The sequence below is a fragment of the Haliaeetus leucocephalus genome, unplaced genomic scaffold, assembly GCF_000737465.1.
Source record: "Haliaeetus leucocephalus isolate CR32 unplaced genomic scaffold, Haliaeetus_leucocephalus-4.0 Scaffold545, whole genome shotgun sequence".
In the NCBI taxonomy this organism is placed as follows: Eukaryota; Metazoa; Chordata; class Aves; order Accipitriformes; family Accipitridae; genus Haliaeetus; species Haliaeetus leucocephalus.
In genome coordinates, this window is record NW_010972981.1 from 2,667,447 (window position 1) to 2,681,854 (window position 14,408).

The following is a 14,408-nucleotide window of genomic DNA, read 5'->3' on the forward strand; positions in this document are numbered from 1 at the left end:
GAATAGTTTACATGTGATTAACCTGTGTTGGGGCAGGGTTATAGCTGAGTGACATTTTAAGCTTCCTTCTAGCCTTATTCTCTAATTTCTAGTTTAAGGAAAAAGTGGGGTTAAAATTGTGTGGCTTTTTTTGTATAACAGCCAAAACTTAAAATACTGGTACTTAAGATAAATTAAAATTTATTATCTATGACTTCTGCATGTGCTATTCTGTTTAACAGAAAATAATAAAGATGCTCTTCATACTCCAGTTAATGAAGTTAAAAGTAAAGCAACTGCAAAATTGAAATCCACAAGAAACAAAGCTGGCAGAGGTATGCACTAGCTTTTTCTGGCTACAATACTAGTTGTTTTTAATAAAATAATTTCATATTAACTCTTTGTGAAAATAAAGATATAAAAACATTCAGTCTTCATACTCTGTTTTTAAAATTTTATTTGTTAAAAGATTAAAATAGTTTGTTTTGTGGAAATTTTTGTGCTGTTAGCCTCTCCCAACAACACAGATTTAAAGAAGAAAAAAAGTTCGACTACAGGATTTCAAGATAACTTGGCCACAGTCATCTACAGTAATGTACAGGTGTTTATGGGAGAAGTGGTACATTGCAGGTTTTTTTGTTGTTGGTTTCGTTTTGTCACCACGTTCTATCTGTGGTGACTGCGTATTTATATGTTTCAATGCAATACCAAACACTGAAGAAAGATACAAAACTAGTTTAAGAAATGGTATCATGATATGAAAAGAGACTTTTGCTTATACTTAGGACAACAGAAAGCAGCAGCAGAAGTGAGGTCTGTGAGCAGAAGAAAAACTGGCACAACTGTAAAATGCAGTAGTGAAAGGTAAATCCTTTTCTCTCCACCATCAAAACCATGATGTCTGTTCTAGCAAGGAATTTTTAATTCAGATGTTTTTCCTACCCCAAACCTGCATCTTTAATATCCTCTATTCCTAATACACAGATAAATATTCAAGAAAAAAACCCCTTTGAACTGGTACTTCTGAAACAATAGCAGGTTTGACAGCTTGACTTTTTAATCATTGTTGCCTAAGAGTCTGTAATTCTTTTTTTAACGTACCTTTTGTGCATAGAGTTAATATACATTCTAGCAGACAAAAGTTATTTTTTGCCTTACAGTATTACTCTTCTTCCAATCACTTGTTCTGCTTTTTTAATAACTGTTCTGTGGAGGAATCAATTTTTTTATTTTTTATTTAAATTCTTTTTTCCCCCTCCACATTTTTGTTGCTTCTTTTTCAACATGTGGTTGATAAGCTTCTACAAATGACTGGTAAGTGAATATACACAACACACTCCTTTGCTTATGATCTTGTAGGAGATAAGCATTAAAATGACCTTATCTTTGTAATTTTCAGCTGTGCTCACTCTTTCTCAAGCAAGTAAGCCACAGACTTTAGGGTGACCAGGGTCAATCATTCCCATTTGCCTGTTCAGTGTGTTTACTTTGATACCACCTAATCTTTTGGGGGTTTTGCTTATTTTGTAACTGCTAACACTTGGTTATCTTTACTGATACTGCTATGTCACTTAGAAAACTTTAATATATTCCTCTCAAAAAATAAAAAGTTTATAATTAGTAAGAAGTACTTTTGCTCTTTAAGATCATGTTTCAAGTTTGTTAATATAAAAACTCTTCAGTTTGCTTAGTCTTTTTGGCCTTATTTTAAAATATTTTACATTTCAGTGGTGATGAAATTCCAGAATCTGTCCCAATGTCAAGTTCAAGGCCTTCAAGACGAGCAAAAACAGTGGCACTTGAAAAAACAAGAATGAATCTTTCAAGACTTTTGAATAGGGAAGCAGATCAATGAATACAAAAGGAGAGAAAGTGTGCTTTGCTAACGCTGGAAGTTAACATCAGACTTGAAAAATAAATCTGTTGTTAGTCATATTTAACTCTTTTTATATTATGATCATTTATAATTCTAGATTTTTCTAGGAACTTAATTTTTTAAAAATAGATGCTTTTGATGATTTTTCACACTATGAAGTTTATCATTCATGTAATAAAAACATATTAAAATATTACCTGAACAAAATTTGGTTTGTTTTTTTGTTGTGTTGGTGTTGTGTTTTTTTTTTTTTAGCAGAGAATACTTTTTATCTGCAAATAAAAATTGCTGTTGGTGGTAAGTACTTAATAGTTAAAGCTGTTTTGATATTTAACATTATTCAGAGAGAATGTTTGACCTGGAGTGGTTGCTTGTGATGGCAGCAATTTTGAATGTACCTACCTTTTATGCACATACTTTCTGTATTTATTAGCCTGTGCATTGCTGACCAGGTCTTATTGTTCATGTTAACGTAAAATAGAATTGATCTTAACTGTGAATTCTGCTTCCTGCAGATATGTGTCCACTTTATTTTAAATAATGTTAAAATGGTAAAACTGAGTTGCTGATTTTACAAACCTAAGCCTGGAAGTCTGCTAATGATCTTGACCTTGTTACGGAAAATCAGTAAGGTGCTTTTAGAAAAGCATAAAAATATTTGTGGTATAAAATAAGATCCAATAAGGAAAGGAATACCTAAGTACAGAACGGGCAAAAAATGAAGTACTTCAATAAGGTCTGTGTACTGTCTTTTTAAAGTGGCTTACAATTTTTATTTCTTTGTAGCTTTGAAGTTCACAAACCTTTTTCTAATGACATACCTAGGAATAGTCACGAATTTTAGAGAGACAACAGAAGAGTAACTTTAAACTGCATGTAGTAGTCACTGGTGGCTGAGCAGACCGAGCAGACACCCTGGACATGCTAGTTTTTTGGTGTGGAAACACACTGTCAATCATGTCTGTTACAATATAGATAATTTCCAAGGCAGTTGGAGAAAAATGTTGATTGCTTGACAGGTGCATCTCAACTACTGATGCCGAATGTAGCTTTTGAAGGAACTTGCATTTAAAATAAGTAAATATACTGTAAATGATCTTTGGTAATTCGCAGAAATGGCTTAGGGACACAAGTGAAAAGTAGCGCTCCTGAAGTGTAATGCCCAAACTGTTATGCTATTTTCAAGCTTGCATATAGAAAACAGATAGAACTGTGTTGCTATTCTTCCCTTTCAGTTTTTGTTAGAAACTTGTTAAACCGCAAAATGCTGTGACACACTTTTCTGCTGATATGTGCTATTCAGAAGTTAATGTAACTGGTGAATTATTTTTATTCATCATTTTAAGCAGAATTTTGAAGTCCTGAGCTCCCTTTTTTGATAATTCTTTTCTTCAAATCTCCAGCTTGTGTTCTAGTGTGAGTTTGTGTACATGCAACCACTTGAGATCAGAGACAGTGTCTGTCCCCTGGAATGCTGCCTGAACATAGGTAAAAAAGGTGAAGTATATATTTGATTGTCAAATAGAGCTTTCCTTGTGCTTTAAAGTTTAGGGGTTTTTTGTTTTTTTTTTAATTTCAGTTACAAGTTCTCTCTTGCCCTCACTCGTGAGTGGTTTGCTCCTTGGCCACAAATATACTTTCAGCAACTGCTGCTAGTCCACTCATTTTTGGTTAAAATGAGTTTCTAGGAAAAGCTGGAGCAATTAATTTATAAAGGCTTCTCTGGGAATGCCTCAGCTTTGCCTTCTTGCTGTTCTGTTGCACCTTCCCACATACGCAGGTTCTGTCTCTGGCATCTCTTAGGAATCCTGTACTGAGAAGATCAGGTTTCCCAGAAGTTGCCTGCCAATCAGTGGATGTGGCTTCACTGGTGTGTATTAATAGAAGAGGGATGTTGACAAACTGGAGTGAGTTCAGTGGAGGCCCCTAGGCTGGTCAGGGGGCTGGAGTGCTTGCCCTGTGGGGAGAGGCAGAGGGACCTGGGCTTGTTCAGCCTGGGGGTGTTGGGAGGACCCCCAGTTACCTGCAAGGTGTCTGTTGAAGAGATGAAACCAGGCTCTTTGCATATGATGGGAGGACAAAACCCAATGGGCATAAATTGTAACTTGGACCAGAATACAAGGACAAAAAGGCCGCGGAACAGGCTGAGAACAGTTGGAGCAGGTTGCCTGGAGAGGCTGTGCAGGCTCTGTCCTACGAGGTTTTTAAGATCTGACTAGATAAAGTCCAGAACAATGTGCTCTGACCTCACAGCTGGCCTGCCTTTGAGCAGGATGTAGAACTACAGACCTCCTGAGGTCCTTCTATGCCCGAATTACCCTGTGATCCTCTTTCAGGCTAGAAACTTGACCAGCAACTGGCATTTCCATCCCCTCTGGGCTCTTCCCCTGCCCTGCGCCCTGTCAAGGGACGGGTTTTCTGTGCAATAGAAAATTTGGTATGCTTTTGCACAATTACTTCATCTTTTGAAGAAGGATGGCTGCTTAATTACAGGATAGGATGATCATGTGTGTTGTATTTTTCAAAGCTGATTATTAAGCAATAATCAAGGTCTAAATGTATGCAGCTGACTTTCAAGCAAGTCACATGTGGTAGCAATAGTGTACATCCAAAGGTGATAATGAGCCAAGTCTGGAAGTATCTTACTACCTGCAGTGAAAAAATCTTGACTTAGTATGCATTACTCTCTCTAGCTAAAATAATGTTGCTGATTTTTATTTACTTTAATTCTATAGGTTGAAAGTACCTAACTTCCTGGCTGCTTAATTAAGAAATAAGATTTTAATCCCTAAAAGAATCTAATTGACGTAAAAACAGCCTCTTTGTTGCTCTGAACCAATTACTGTGCATCTTCTCTCCTTTTGCTGGCTGAACACCACGTGGTGTCAAACACGAGGCATACGAGATCTAGACTTGATTCCATATTAAATAATGATAAATAGTAGTCATTTGTTGTCAAACTTAAAATGATCCCATGTTTATTCCTATACTAGTTTTTTTCTTAAAACCAGTTTTGTGATTGGTTTTGTTTGCTTGCCTAATCAGTCTCTTCAGACTACAAACTAAAAGACTTTCTCTTGATAAGTCTCCTTTGCCTGGTTGCTGTCTCAAGGTGAAAGGTGAGTGCTGCACCAAGAACATTTCTTTTTCTAATTTTGTTGTTTATTGTCTGACTTAAAGAAGTGGTTAGTGAGCTTGGGTTATGCCTGCATCTGACTCCCACCTGAAAACCTTTTAACTCATGAGCTAATTGAAACTCGATGTGACACAAAGGAATAGATCATAATTGTTAAAAGTTAAAAAACTAGACAGCTGCTTGGAGGTGAGACAGACATGTCTGTAACAGAAAGGTTCTGGTATTTACTCGGTCTTTGAAATTAATAAATCCATGTGGCATCTGCTCCTCCAGGCACACGAACAGGATACCGGCTGCATTAGTCTCACTGCTTGAAAGACTGTTTTTATGTCCCTCTTTGGATAGCCCTGACTCCTGAATGTTCCTTGTGCTTTGGTGGGGCTCCACTGAAGTCAACTTCAGCGCCTCTCCCCCAGGAAGTTTAATTCTCTTGTTGGCTTTCTTGCCCCATGGAATGCAAGTGCATTAAACAGTTGAGAATACATAAAGACCCTCTAGACAGTGTGGCGTGATGATGAATGTTCATTCTTTTAATCATGTTCTGTGCTGTCTTAACAGTTCAGTGACTCAATATCCTTGTGGGATCTTGTGAGACTTGCCAGAATTCACAACAATCTTTTTATTTCAGTTACTGGATTGCACCTGCAAACCAACAAACTTGTGTAAAGAAGAACTGCATCATCACTTAAGTAAGAAGATAATTTTAAGTGAATCTTTAAAACGTTTGTTTTATAAAATACAGTGTCTTCCAAGGAAATTTCCTTCTGGAAAATTACTTCTTGGCAAGTAAAGGACAGACAACTTATTAGAAGTTGAACTAAGAAACCTCTACTCTAGCTGTTGAATGTATGACTCCAGAGAAGAGAAATATATCATATGGTTTTATTCTAACACTTTTGTTATAGCTCTATTAATAATAAAGTTTTGATGAATGACGTACATGAACCTTGCTGAAGCTGATCTAAGCATGGAATGTCTACAATGTAGTCAGCTACAACCATTTACTACTACTTTGAGTAGAGTTTAAAATTTTGATGTTTACATTGAATTTCCAAAGTACACGGGGGGAAAAAATGAAATAGGAAGAGCATTTACATCCATTTTAATTGGTGGCAGGCATAAATTCATAAAAACAAAAGGGGAAGAAAGACCGTTTAGCAGAAACCTCAAAAAGTGCAGATACAGATTTGTTGAATGACAATCTTTCGAGAGATTCTCCTGCAGGCTTGGCCTTTCTTTTAGACATTATGGTCATTAAACACTGTCACACAGAAGTTCTCAAGATAAATTAAGATGAAAGCATACTGCAGAAACAAACTGGTTGTTCGATACATTTCAATCCGTTTGCAAAGGAGATCTCCTCAGATAATTTACCTTTTCTTTTTACTGCTTTGCTTCGAGGTAGTCGGTCTCCACCTGTTACAGATTTGTTTGAATTGTTATTACCATAAATCTTTACATGGTGACCTATGCCACAAATTACATAATATATTAACTTTCGTGCACAAAAATAAAATTGGGAAATAATAATTCAACTTAAAGAGCATAGAAAAATCACAATACTATTAAAGGGGAACATCTGATTCTGATATAAATTTGTACTGCAAGAATTTCATGATGATCAGATGTGAAACTTTATATTTAAAAAAAGAAAAAGTACATCAAAATGAATAATGCTAGTAGTAATATAAAGCCAAATCACACAAGATAATTTCAAGATCAATGTAATAAATGCTTATTATTCAGCAGAAAAAAAAATCAGGAACAATGTACAAAATAATAGTGCAAGAACAGCTGCAATCTATTTGTTCTCATCAGTTTTGAGATTTTGGTTAAAAACTTTACAGCTGGCGAGAGATGCTGCTGAAAAACTCAGATTCCACTCAGTGGGCTGATTAAGGCACATCTTTATGGACTTCAAATGTTCATTTTCTGTGTTCATGTCTATTGAATTCTGCGGCTCCGAGACTTTCACTTGTAGCGTGCTGTGAGAAAAGAAGTGGGGGTGGGAGAGGGAAAAAAATGAGAAAAAGTTTAGTACACTTTTCTCTTCCCTTGCAACAAGCAAACTGATAGGAGGCAAGATGAGGTGGTGGCACATTGCGTATACGGTTGGGGTTTTTTTGTTGTTTTACTGCACTATGTTCCAGAAACACCGAGATCAGAACCTGACTGTGCTGTGCTCTCCACGTTGTAAAAGTAGAACAGGCTTGTTTTGTGTTGAAATAGCTGAGGTCCTGTTAATTTGCAGAGACTGTCGTAGGTCAGTCTCCTGCTCGTGCTATTCCTTTGCACAGGAAGAGGTGTGTTCCGCAGGCTGGCCTTCCTTAAGTCATGTCCAGCTGAATACTGTGAAACCACAGCAAGAACTGGGTGAGAATTTGGGGTTAGGTTTTTTTTTTGCTGGCATCGACAGTTTAGTACAGCCATGAAAGGACTCATATATAGACAGTTTTTATTTTGTTTCAGATCTAGGAAAATAAGTAATACAAGGGAAAGAAACCCAGCCCTTTGTGGGGATCAGTAAGCAGACTAGGATGTATATGTGGATTGACTCATACTCTCATTGTTGCCATAAAGAATCATAGAATGGTTTGGGTTGGAAGGGACCTTTAAAGGTCATCTAGTCCAACTCCCCCTGCAATGAGTAGGGACACCTTCAACTAGATCAGGTTGCTCAGAGCCCCGTCCAACCTGACCTTGAATGTTTCCAGGGATGGGGCATCTACCACCTCTCTGGGCAACCTGTTCCAGTGCCTCACCACCCTCATTGTAAAAAATTTTTCCTTTAATATATAAAGCGCTGTAATTGTGCACACTTAGAAGAGAAGGTAGAGTTTACAACCTCTCTATCCCTACTATTTTTTTAACTGCCTACCTCCTGCAGTGATCTGTGTCCTATGTGCAATTCATTGTTTCTTGCCATCCTTTTCAAAGATTTCAAGAACTACGAGAATGATACAAAGTTGGAAATATTTCTAATTACTGAGATATTAAAAATAAAGCTCTGTGTATTTTAATTAAGGGTAGAGGGTAAGAATGATCATGCTATAAACTACCTGCACACAAAGGAGTGTTTAAGCTGCAAGAATATCTTAATGGCTCTTACTTGCTGCATTTCAGGAAACCAGGTCCATTACAGGACTTAGGTGCAAACTATCAAGGATTGACTCTGCTGAAGTATAGTGTTCACATGGGTGAACAGTCTAGCTTTGAACATTCAGTAATTATAAAACTATAACGTGAAACACGGTAGCTTGTGTTACTCAAATACTGTTGACTGACTGATTAAACTTTTTCCTATGTCATGGCATGAGGGAAAGACAGCCCGTGTAACACCTGAAGTGACAATTCATTGTTCCTTTTCACAGATCATCTGAAACACTTTCAATTCTTTTACATTTCTATGCAAGCCCTTTAGAAGGCTGTGTGCCTTTCTGACATGGCAGTGAAACAGGCATTTCTGATTTACTAGCCCTAGCTCCTAACGCTCTTTAACTGGGGTACTGCTCCAATACCCTGCATTTCTTTGTGTCTTTATTCTTCTGCCTCTGTCTTTTGTCTTGTTTTTGCCTTGTACCATTTTCCTTCCTTCTTTTCTGGTTTGCATGCACTCTTGTTGCTCTGATCTTTTCCTTCTTGTAGGAAACACTGAATGCAAGCATAGGTCACAGAGAAGACTCTAGTCATCAAGGTTACTTTCTTGAATTTACAGCCTCTTCAGACTTGAACCTTTGCCCTCGTTTGCTGTGAGGAAAGTCAAAGCCTTTTCTTAAGACTATGAGATTAAGTGTGTATATGAGCTGGTGCTAGTGCTGACTTCTGAAGTCTTTCCTTACCCCTACTGACTATATGCTTTCCAGGTGTGGCCAGGTTGCAAAACTTAAACTCTTAACAGAAATAATCAACAGCTAAATGAAGAGATAGAGCTGGAATGTTGTTTTGTTTTGGTGTTTGTTGTTGTGGGGTTTTTTTGTTGTTGGTGTTGTTGGTTTTGGTGGTGTGTTGGTTTGGTGGTTCGGTTTTTTTTGTTGGGTTTTTTTTTTGTGGTGGTTGTTATCTGAAAGGAACATAAATGCCTTAGGAATCAAGAAACTGCAACCTATGAAGTAGTATATACCTGCAAAGTGCTTTACAGAACAACATTTCTACTGTCTTTAAAGCAGTAGATACATAAACCTTGTTTAATGCTCAGCAAGCGCCAGACAGAAAAAGCTAAAGGTTCAGGCTTCTCAGATGAGTTGGCATGTTACTTCTGCATATAAAATAGGAATTGTACTAAGTCAGTATGGCCCATTTTCCAAATACCACTGCTAGCAGTAAGAGTGTATACTAGGATTTGGTGTAATTGTGACCGTAATTCCTCCCCATTTGCTTGGCTGCAAATGAAAATGCAGAGTGCTATAATACTACCAAAAAGCACTTTCCGAGTAGTCGACTTGCCATAAGACTGTCCTACTCTTTATCTTTTAATTTTTGTACAAGTTTCTGTACAACGTGTAAAAGGCAGGACTGAACTTGCAAAACTAGAACTGAAGTATATGCTGGTAATTGTCACACAGTAATTTATGTCTTACAGAAGAACTCTGTAAATTTAGCATTTTAAGACAATGCATAAAAACAGGAATAGAAAAATGTTAAATTAGTGTTTTTGGTTTTTTTGGTGGGTTTTTTTTTTTCAGTTCCCCAGTATGGGTAACATCAACATAAAAAGCTCAAGTATTTTAGGAAATTTTACCTTGATAAAGTGGAAAATAATATGGCTAGAGATCTGCATTAATATATCTGTTAACCAAGAACCTAGTCTTTCATCTCGCTTTTCATTCTTTTACCTGTAGTGATTTATTTTCTAGCTGTTGATGTACCAAGGTATGAAAATGGTGTATTTAAATAGTATTTTTAAAGCAGAAAATGTAATTAAGGCATAAAATTAAATAGAAACAGTTGAATTTCTCCAGCCAGATCCATCAATAGATTCTACTCTAAATTTTATTCCGCTCTGCTTACAAAAGGTGCACTGTGCATGAAGCATTCCTAGCAAAAGAAACAGATGTGTCATACAGCAACTCTCCTGTCAGGAAGAACTGCAGGTTACAGCCTGATGCCACCAGGAGCTATGAAGCCTGTTTCACTAGAGCTTGGAATTAGGCTGTAGAGTCTCTCTACATTCTTCCGGAGTTCTCTACCACCACTGCTTGCACCAGTAAGAGGATGGAGGTCCCTTTAACTTCCTGGACAACAGGCATTTATTGACCTTATATAATGGTCTCTAAAAAGGTTAGAATTCCCAATTCTGAAGTCATCTGTTTACTATTCCAGCAATTATAATCTGTTTTGGTTTTATTCATTTAGGATTGACTCAGTTAATCAGCTTCCGTGCATATGATTTGTGGAAGTCAGGTACAGGTGCTTCTGTAATACGGAACATAAATTACAGCCATGGTCTATTCAATAGTTCTGCTTTCACCAGTGAATTTGAAGACAGGCCAACAGTGCTAAAAGCCCAGTGAAAAAGAATAAAACAGGCTTTATTTTATTTTTTAAGAATTCTTTGTATGATAAACTAGTGATATTTTTTGGAAATTCAGATGCTTTTCCTCATCTGTGATTACACTGCCCTTTACCAGCCATTGCCCTCTAACTACTCTTGAAGTGCTGGTAACATATTTAAAAGATTTCATATTTTAGAGTGTACAATAATTGATCCTGATCATTCTTGTCTCTTCTTAAGAAGTAAAAATTAAAAGAAAAAAAAAGTATACGGAAATGAGACTATACCTTTTTGATCTGAAAACAGTAGCATTGTAAAAAAAAAAAATCTTTCAGGGAGCTAAGTTGGGTGTTTCTGCAGTCCTTTAACACGTGCTGTATCCCTGCTCTGTATAAGGAGTATATTCACTCTTACAAAGATTTTTGACTCCTCCCTGTAAGTGAGCATATGTGAACGAGTGGAGAGGCAGGAGGGGCCAGGTACTGCACGGAGGCTGTGGACACACGAAGGTCATGTACAGTGACAGGACACACTGTTTTGTCAATGCAAGCTGAGGGTGCCCTCACATGCTCTTGGCTTTCTTTGGATGCTGCTGCACACAAAACTGTCAGTGATGCCTCCAGGATTATTTTTTTTTTTCATATGTTGCAACCCTCAGTTCCCAAATGACCATTACTGAATCAGCTCTGAATTTACTATCTTTCAACAGCGATGGAAAAAGAGGCAACTGCCTATGTTACTCTGACAAATCATAGCAGCCAAATCAGAATAATGCCAATGGACTCTGAAGTCCTATTTAGTCTCCCCTGGCTAAGCAGACAACTCTATGTGTGGTTAAGTCTCCAGGCCTGCTACGATCTAAAAGGAGCATCTCTCTCCACAAAAATTTCTTCCTATCATTAAAGCAAAAGGAATTAAACAGAAAGGTCTTTGAATTCAACCTTCTACTAAAGCAAGTAACAAGGGGCCTTCCCATGCTTTTAAGAGCTAAAGAAAATGCTCTTTTCCACACTCCCAGTTAAAACTGCTTGAATACAAGTATTTCTTTGTGAAATTTTGCATTTCTTTCTTTAGTTTTACCCAAATCATTGTTATGATAACAGAAATACTGATTTTTAATAGGAGGACATGAGAGCAATACTGTGTAAGTTGACAGGCTGCCAAGCACAAAAAGAAAATATTCTTTGAGCTTCTTATTTTCTGTGCAGTTTGGAACTGTGTTCTTCAGGAAAACCAGGAATTTGACACCTGTTGTATGAAAATGAAAAAGTTAAAAAAACCCCTAGCTCAAGTCCATACATTTGCTGAGTTAATCTGTGTCTACAATATGTCAAGGCCATGCAGAGAAAGTAGGAATAGGGATAAATATTTCTTATCTGTTAGGTGACTCCTCAGCATTTCCTACCAAAGAGATTACCATCGAATGTTGTGTTTGTATGCTGTAAAATGACTAGGAAAGTATCACTGTAGAGTTATGTTTCTCTAAATTTTTTGCAACACTTATTTTATACATAAAAACAACTCCTTCCCAACTAGCTGAGAGCTAGGTCCAACTGGTTTTTACCATCCTGTCTGACAAAAATTCTGCAAACTGCACTTGTTAAACACCACCATCAATGATGTGCAAATTGATAGCTTGGAAAGCGTAAGAGCATTTGTGATATATAGCACTGATTTGAGGCTTTTACAGAAACGTTTCAAAAATACTGAGTAGAAATAGAAATAGTAAAACTTTAGTAGCATAAAAAAATTTTCTCTGTACAAACTACTCAAACATTTCCCAGAAGAGGAAATAGTGGAATATATTAGGTTAAAATCTACAATGACTACAGTAGCCTCAGCACACTTTCCAACAGAGATTGATTTGGTAATGCAACATACACTGACATTAAAGTAAACCAAGCATGCACAGTCAGATTTATTGCCTCTAAACTCATCTTTCCACAATGCCAAAATGCAACAACAAAGAAATCTACAATGAAATTTTTTTATGTCTCATTTCCATTTATCAAATGGATTCTCATTGTAATAAGAAATAATATTTTTCAGCTGAGTGGATGGAATCCCATTTGGGAATCTGAGAGAAAAAAAATGCCCTGGAAATAGATGGCATACTCAACTAGATCAAAGCAAGCTGGGGAGATAAGCAATATCCAGGGAGTCTTTTAAAAATTAGACTTAAGAGCTGGGTTTAACACAGCTGGAGTACTAAGACAAATAAAATGGGTCACAAGACAGGAGGTGAACAGAATGGAGACAAAAAGACAGGGTAAGAAATCAGAAGCAGCCATAGTCCCAGACTGAAATTATGACAGAAAAGCTTCTTTTGCTCTTCACACTAACTCAGTAAATGTTTTCTTGGTTTGAGGAGAAAAGAAGGGTGGGAAGAAGAAAGGAAATAGGAATGAAATACATACAAAATATATGAGAAAGATAACTAAAAGAGGCTAGTAGGAATTTGCTGAGCACTTCTGGCACATCAGTGAAAGAAGATTACTTACTGATAGCTATTTCCTGAAGCTATACTGAAATTCCACACGCTGTTCAAGCTTTAAGTTTAACTTGCACAGAGACAAAATCATATAGCAGTGGATTTTGGTTATACCCTTTACGTCACTAATTCATCTTCAAAGAACACAGCACAATAGGAAAACCAAACAGCATATTGTATGCACTTTCAGGTAAAAGTTTGGGAAGTGGAATAGGTGACAACAGTTTCAGAGTGCAGTCACAGAAACAACATGACTTTCTCCCCCAAACCAGTCAGCTACAGAAAATGTTCTCAGTCCCTTAAACATAACAGATCATAGGTAACATAAAAGGTTTAAATTGCAACTTCATTGCAGAAATTGGGAACGGAACCAAGTATTTAAAAATAAGTAAATAAATAAATAAATTCATCAGACTTGCACAGCCATGGAAGTACAGAGCTCACTCCTGATGGCTCCCCAGAATACAGGACAGACTGAAACGTATGTTGACAGGTTCAAATATAGACAACATTCCTGCCCCCTTTTTAAGTTATAATTATTCAATGCAGCCTGACTTAGAAAGTAATTTAGAACTGTGATCTTTTTGACAAGAATCACTATGTTTTGTGGTAATACAGATTATTTAGCAGTCCATAGAAGGCACAGGCTTCTTAGAGAACAAGGAAGCAAAATACTAATGTAAGCTGTCACTGAAATGGGCATGAAAAAGTGATAAAATTTTAGGGCATAATTTACTAGTGATGATAGTATTAAACCTGTTAAAGAAAAAAATAGTCCTATGATCTCAAATTGTTCATAGCATACTGCCTTCAAAGGTCTTGGAAAGAAAAAAAGCTAAGAATCTAACAGTTGAAAGGAAGCATCATTAATTTTATGATGAACATAATTAATTCTTAGCATCTAGGCACCGCCATGAAACAAGTCTGCCTCCGACCACCAGTTTCATGAAAGAAAACTACCTATTTTCTATGCATTATCAGAAGTTAGTAGCATGCAAATAAATTAAAAAAAACCCTAAATGCCTGTTGTGCAGATGAGTACTGTTGGATTTGCCTTAGAAACACACTATAACAGAAAAACGTTTTTGCTATTTTTATTCTACTTAATCATAATTAAAAATGGTTTTGAACGAGGTACAATAAGCTAAGGCTGGGAAGTTCAGGACGACGTATGCTGGTTTGGGCCGTTCTCAGAGGAAACAGAATGCCACCATCTCAATACTGTGATGAATGCAGCTGTGTAAATCTTGCCATTTGAGCTGGATTAATCTCAAATCTTTAACTCATAATAGTTTTTTGACATTACAAATGCAATTATGTCATGGAGGGAGATAATCTTAGAAATACGATGAGACAGTCCCTGGGTAGTTCATAACCCACCAGGCTTCTGAATTAAGGAAGGTCAAACAATAATTTACAAATAAGTCATTTCCTT

The 14,408-nt window shown here is 36.8% G+C and overlaps 1 protein-coding gene across 1 annotated transcript in view; it reads left to right on the top strand.

Annotated features, from left to right (window-relative positions):
* NCAPG (non-SMC condensin I complex, subunit G) overlaps window positions 1-1,834 on the top strand; it is a 29,089-nt gene extending 27,255 nt beyond the window's left edge. The window contains exons 19-21 of the mRNA XM_010576833.1: window positions 222-314; window positions 765-843; window positions 1,708-1,834. Coding sequence (XP_010575135.1) covers window positions 222-314; window positions 765-843; window positions 1,708-1,834 — 299 coding nt within the window. The remainder of the gene's footprint in view (window positions 1-221; window positions 315-764; window positions 844-1,707) is intronic.
* Window positions 1,835-14,408: the final 12,574 nt, after the last annotated feature.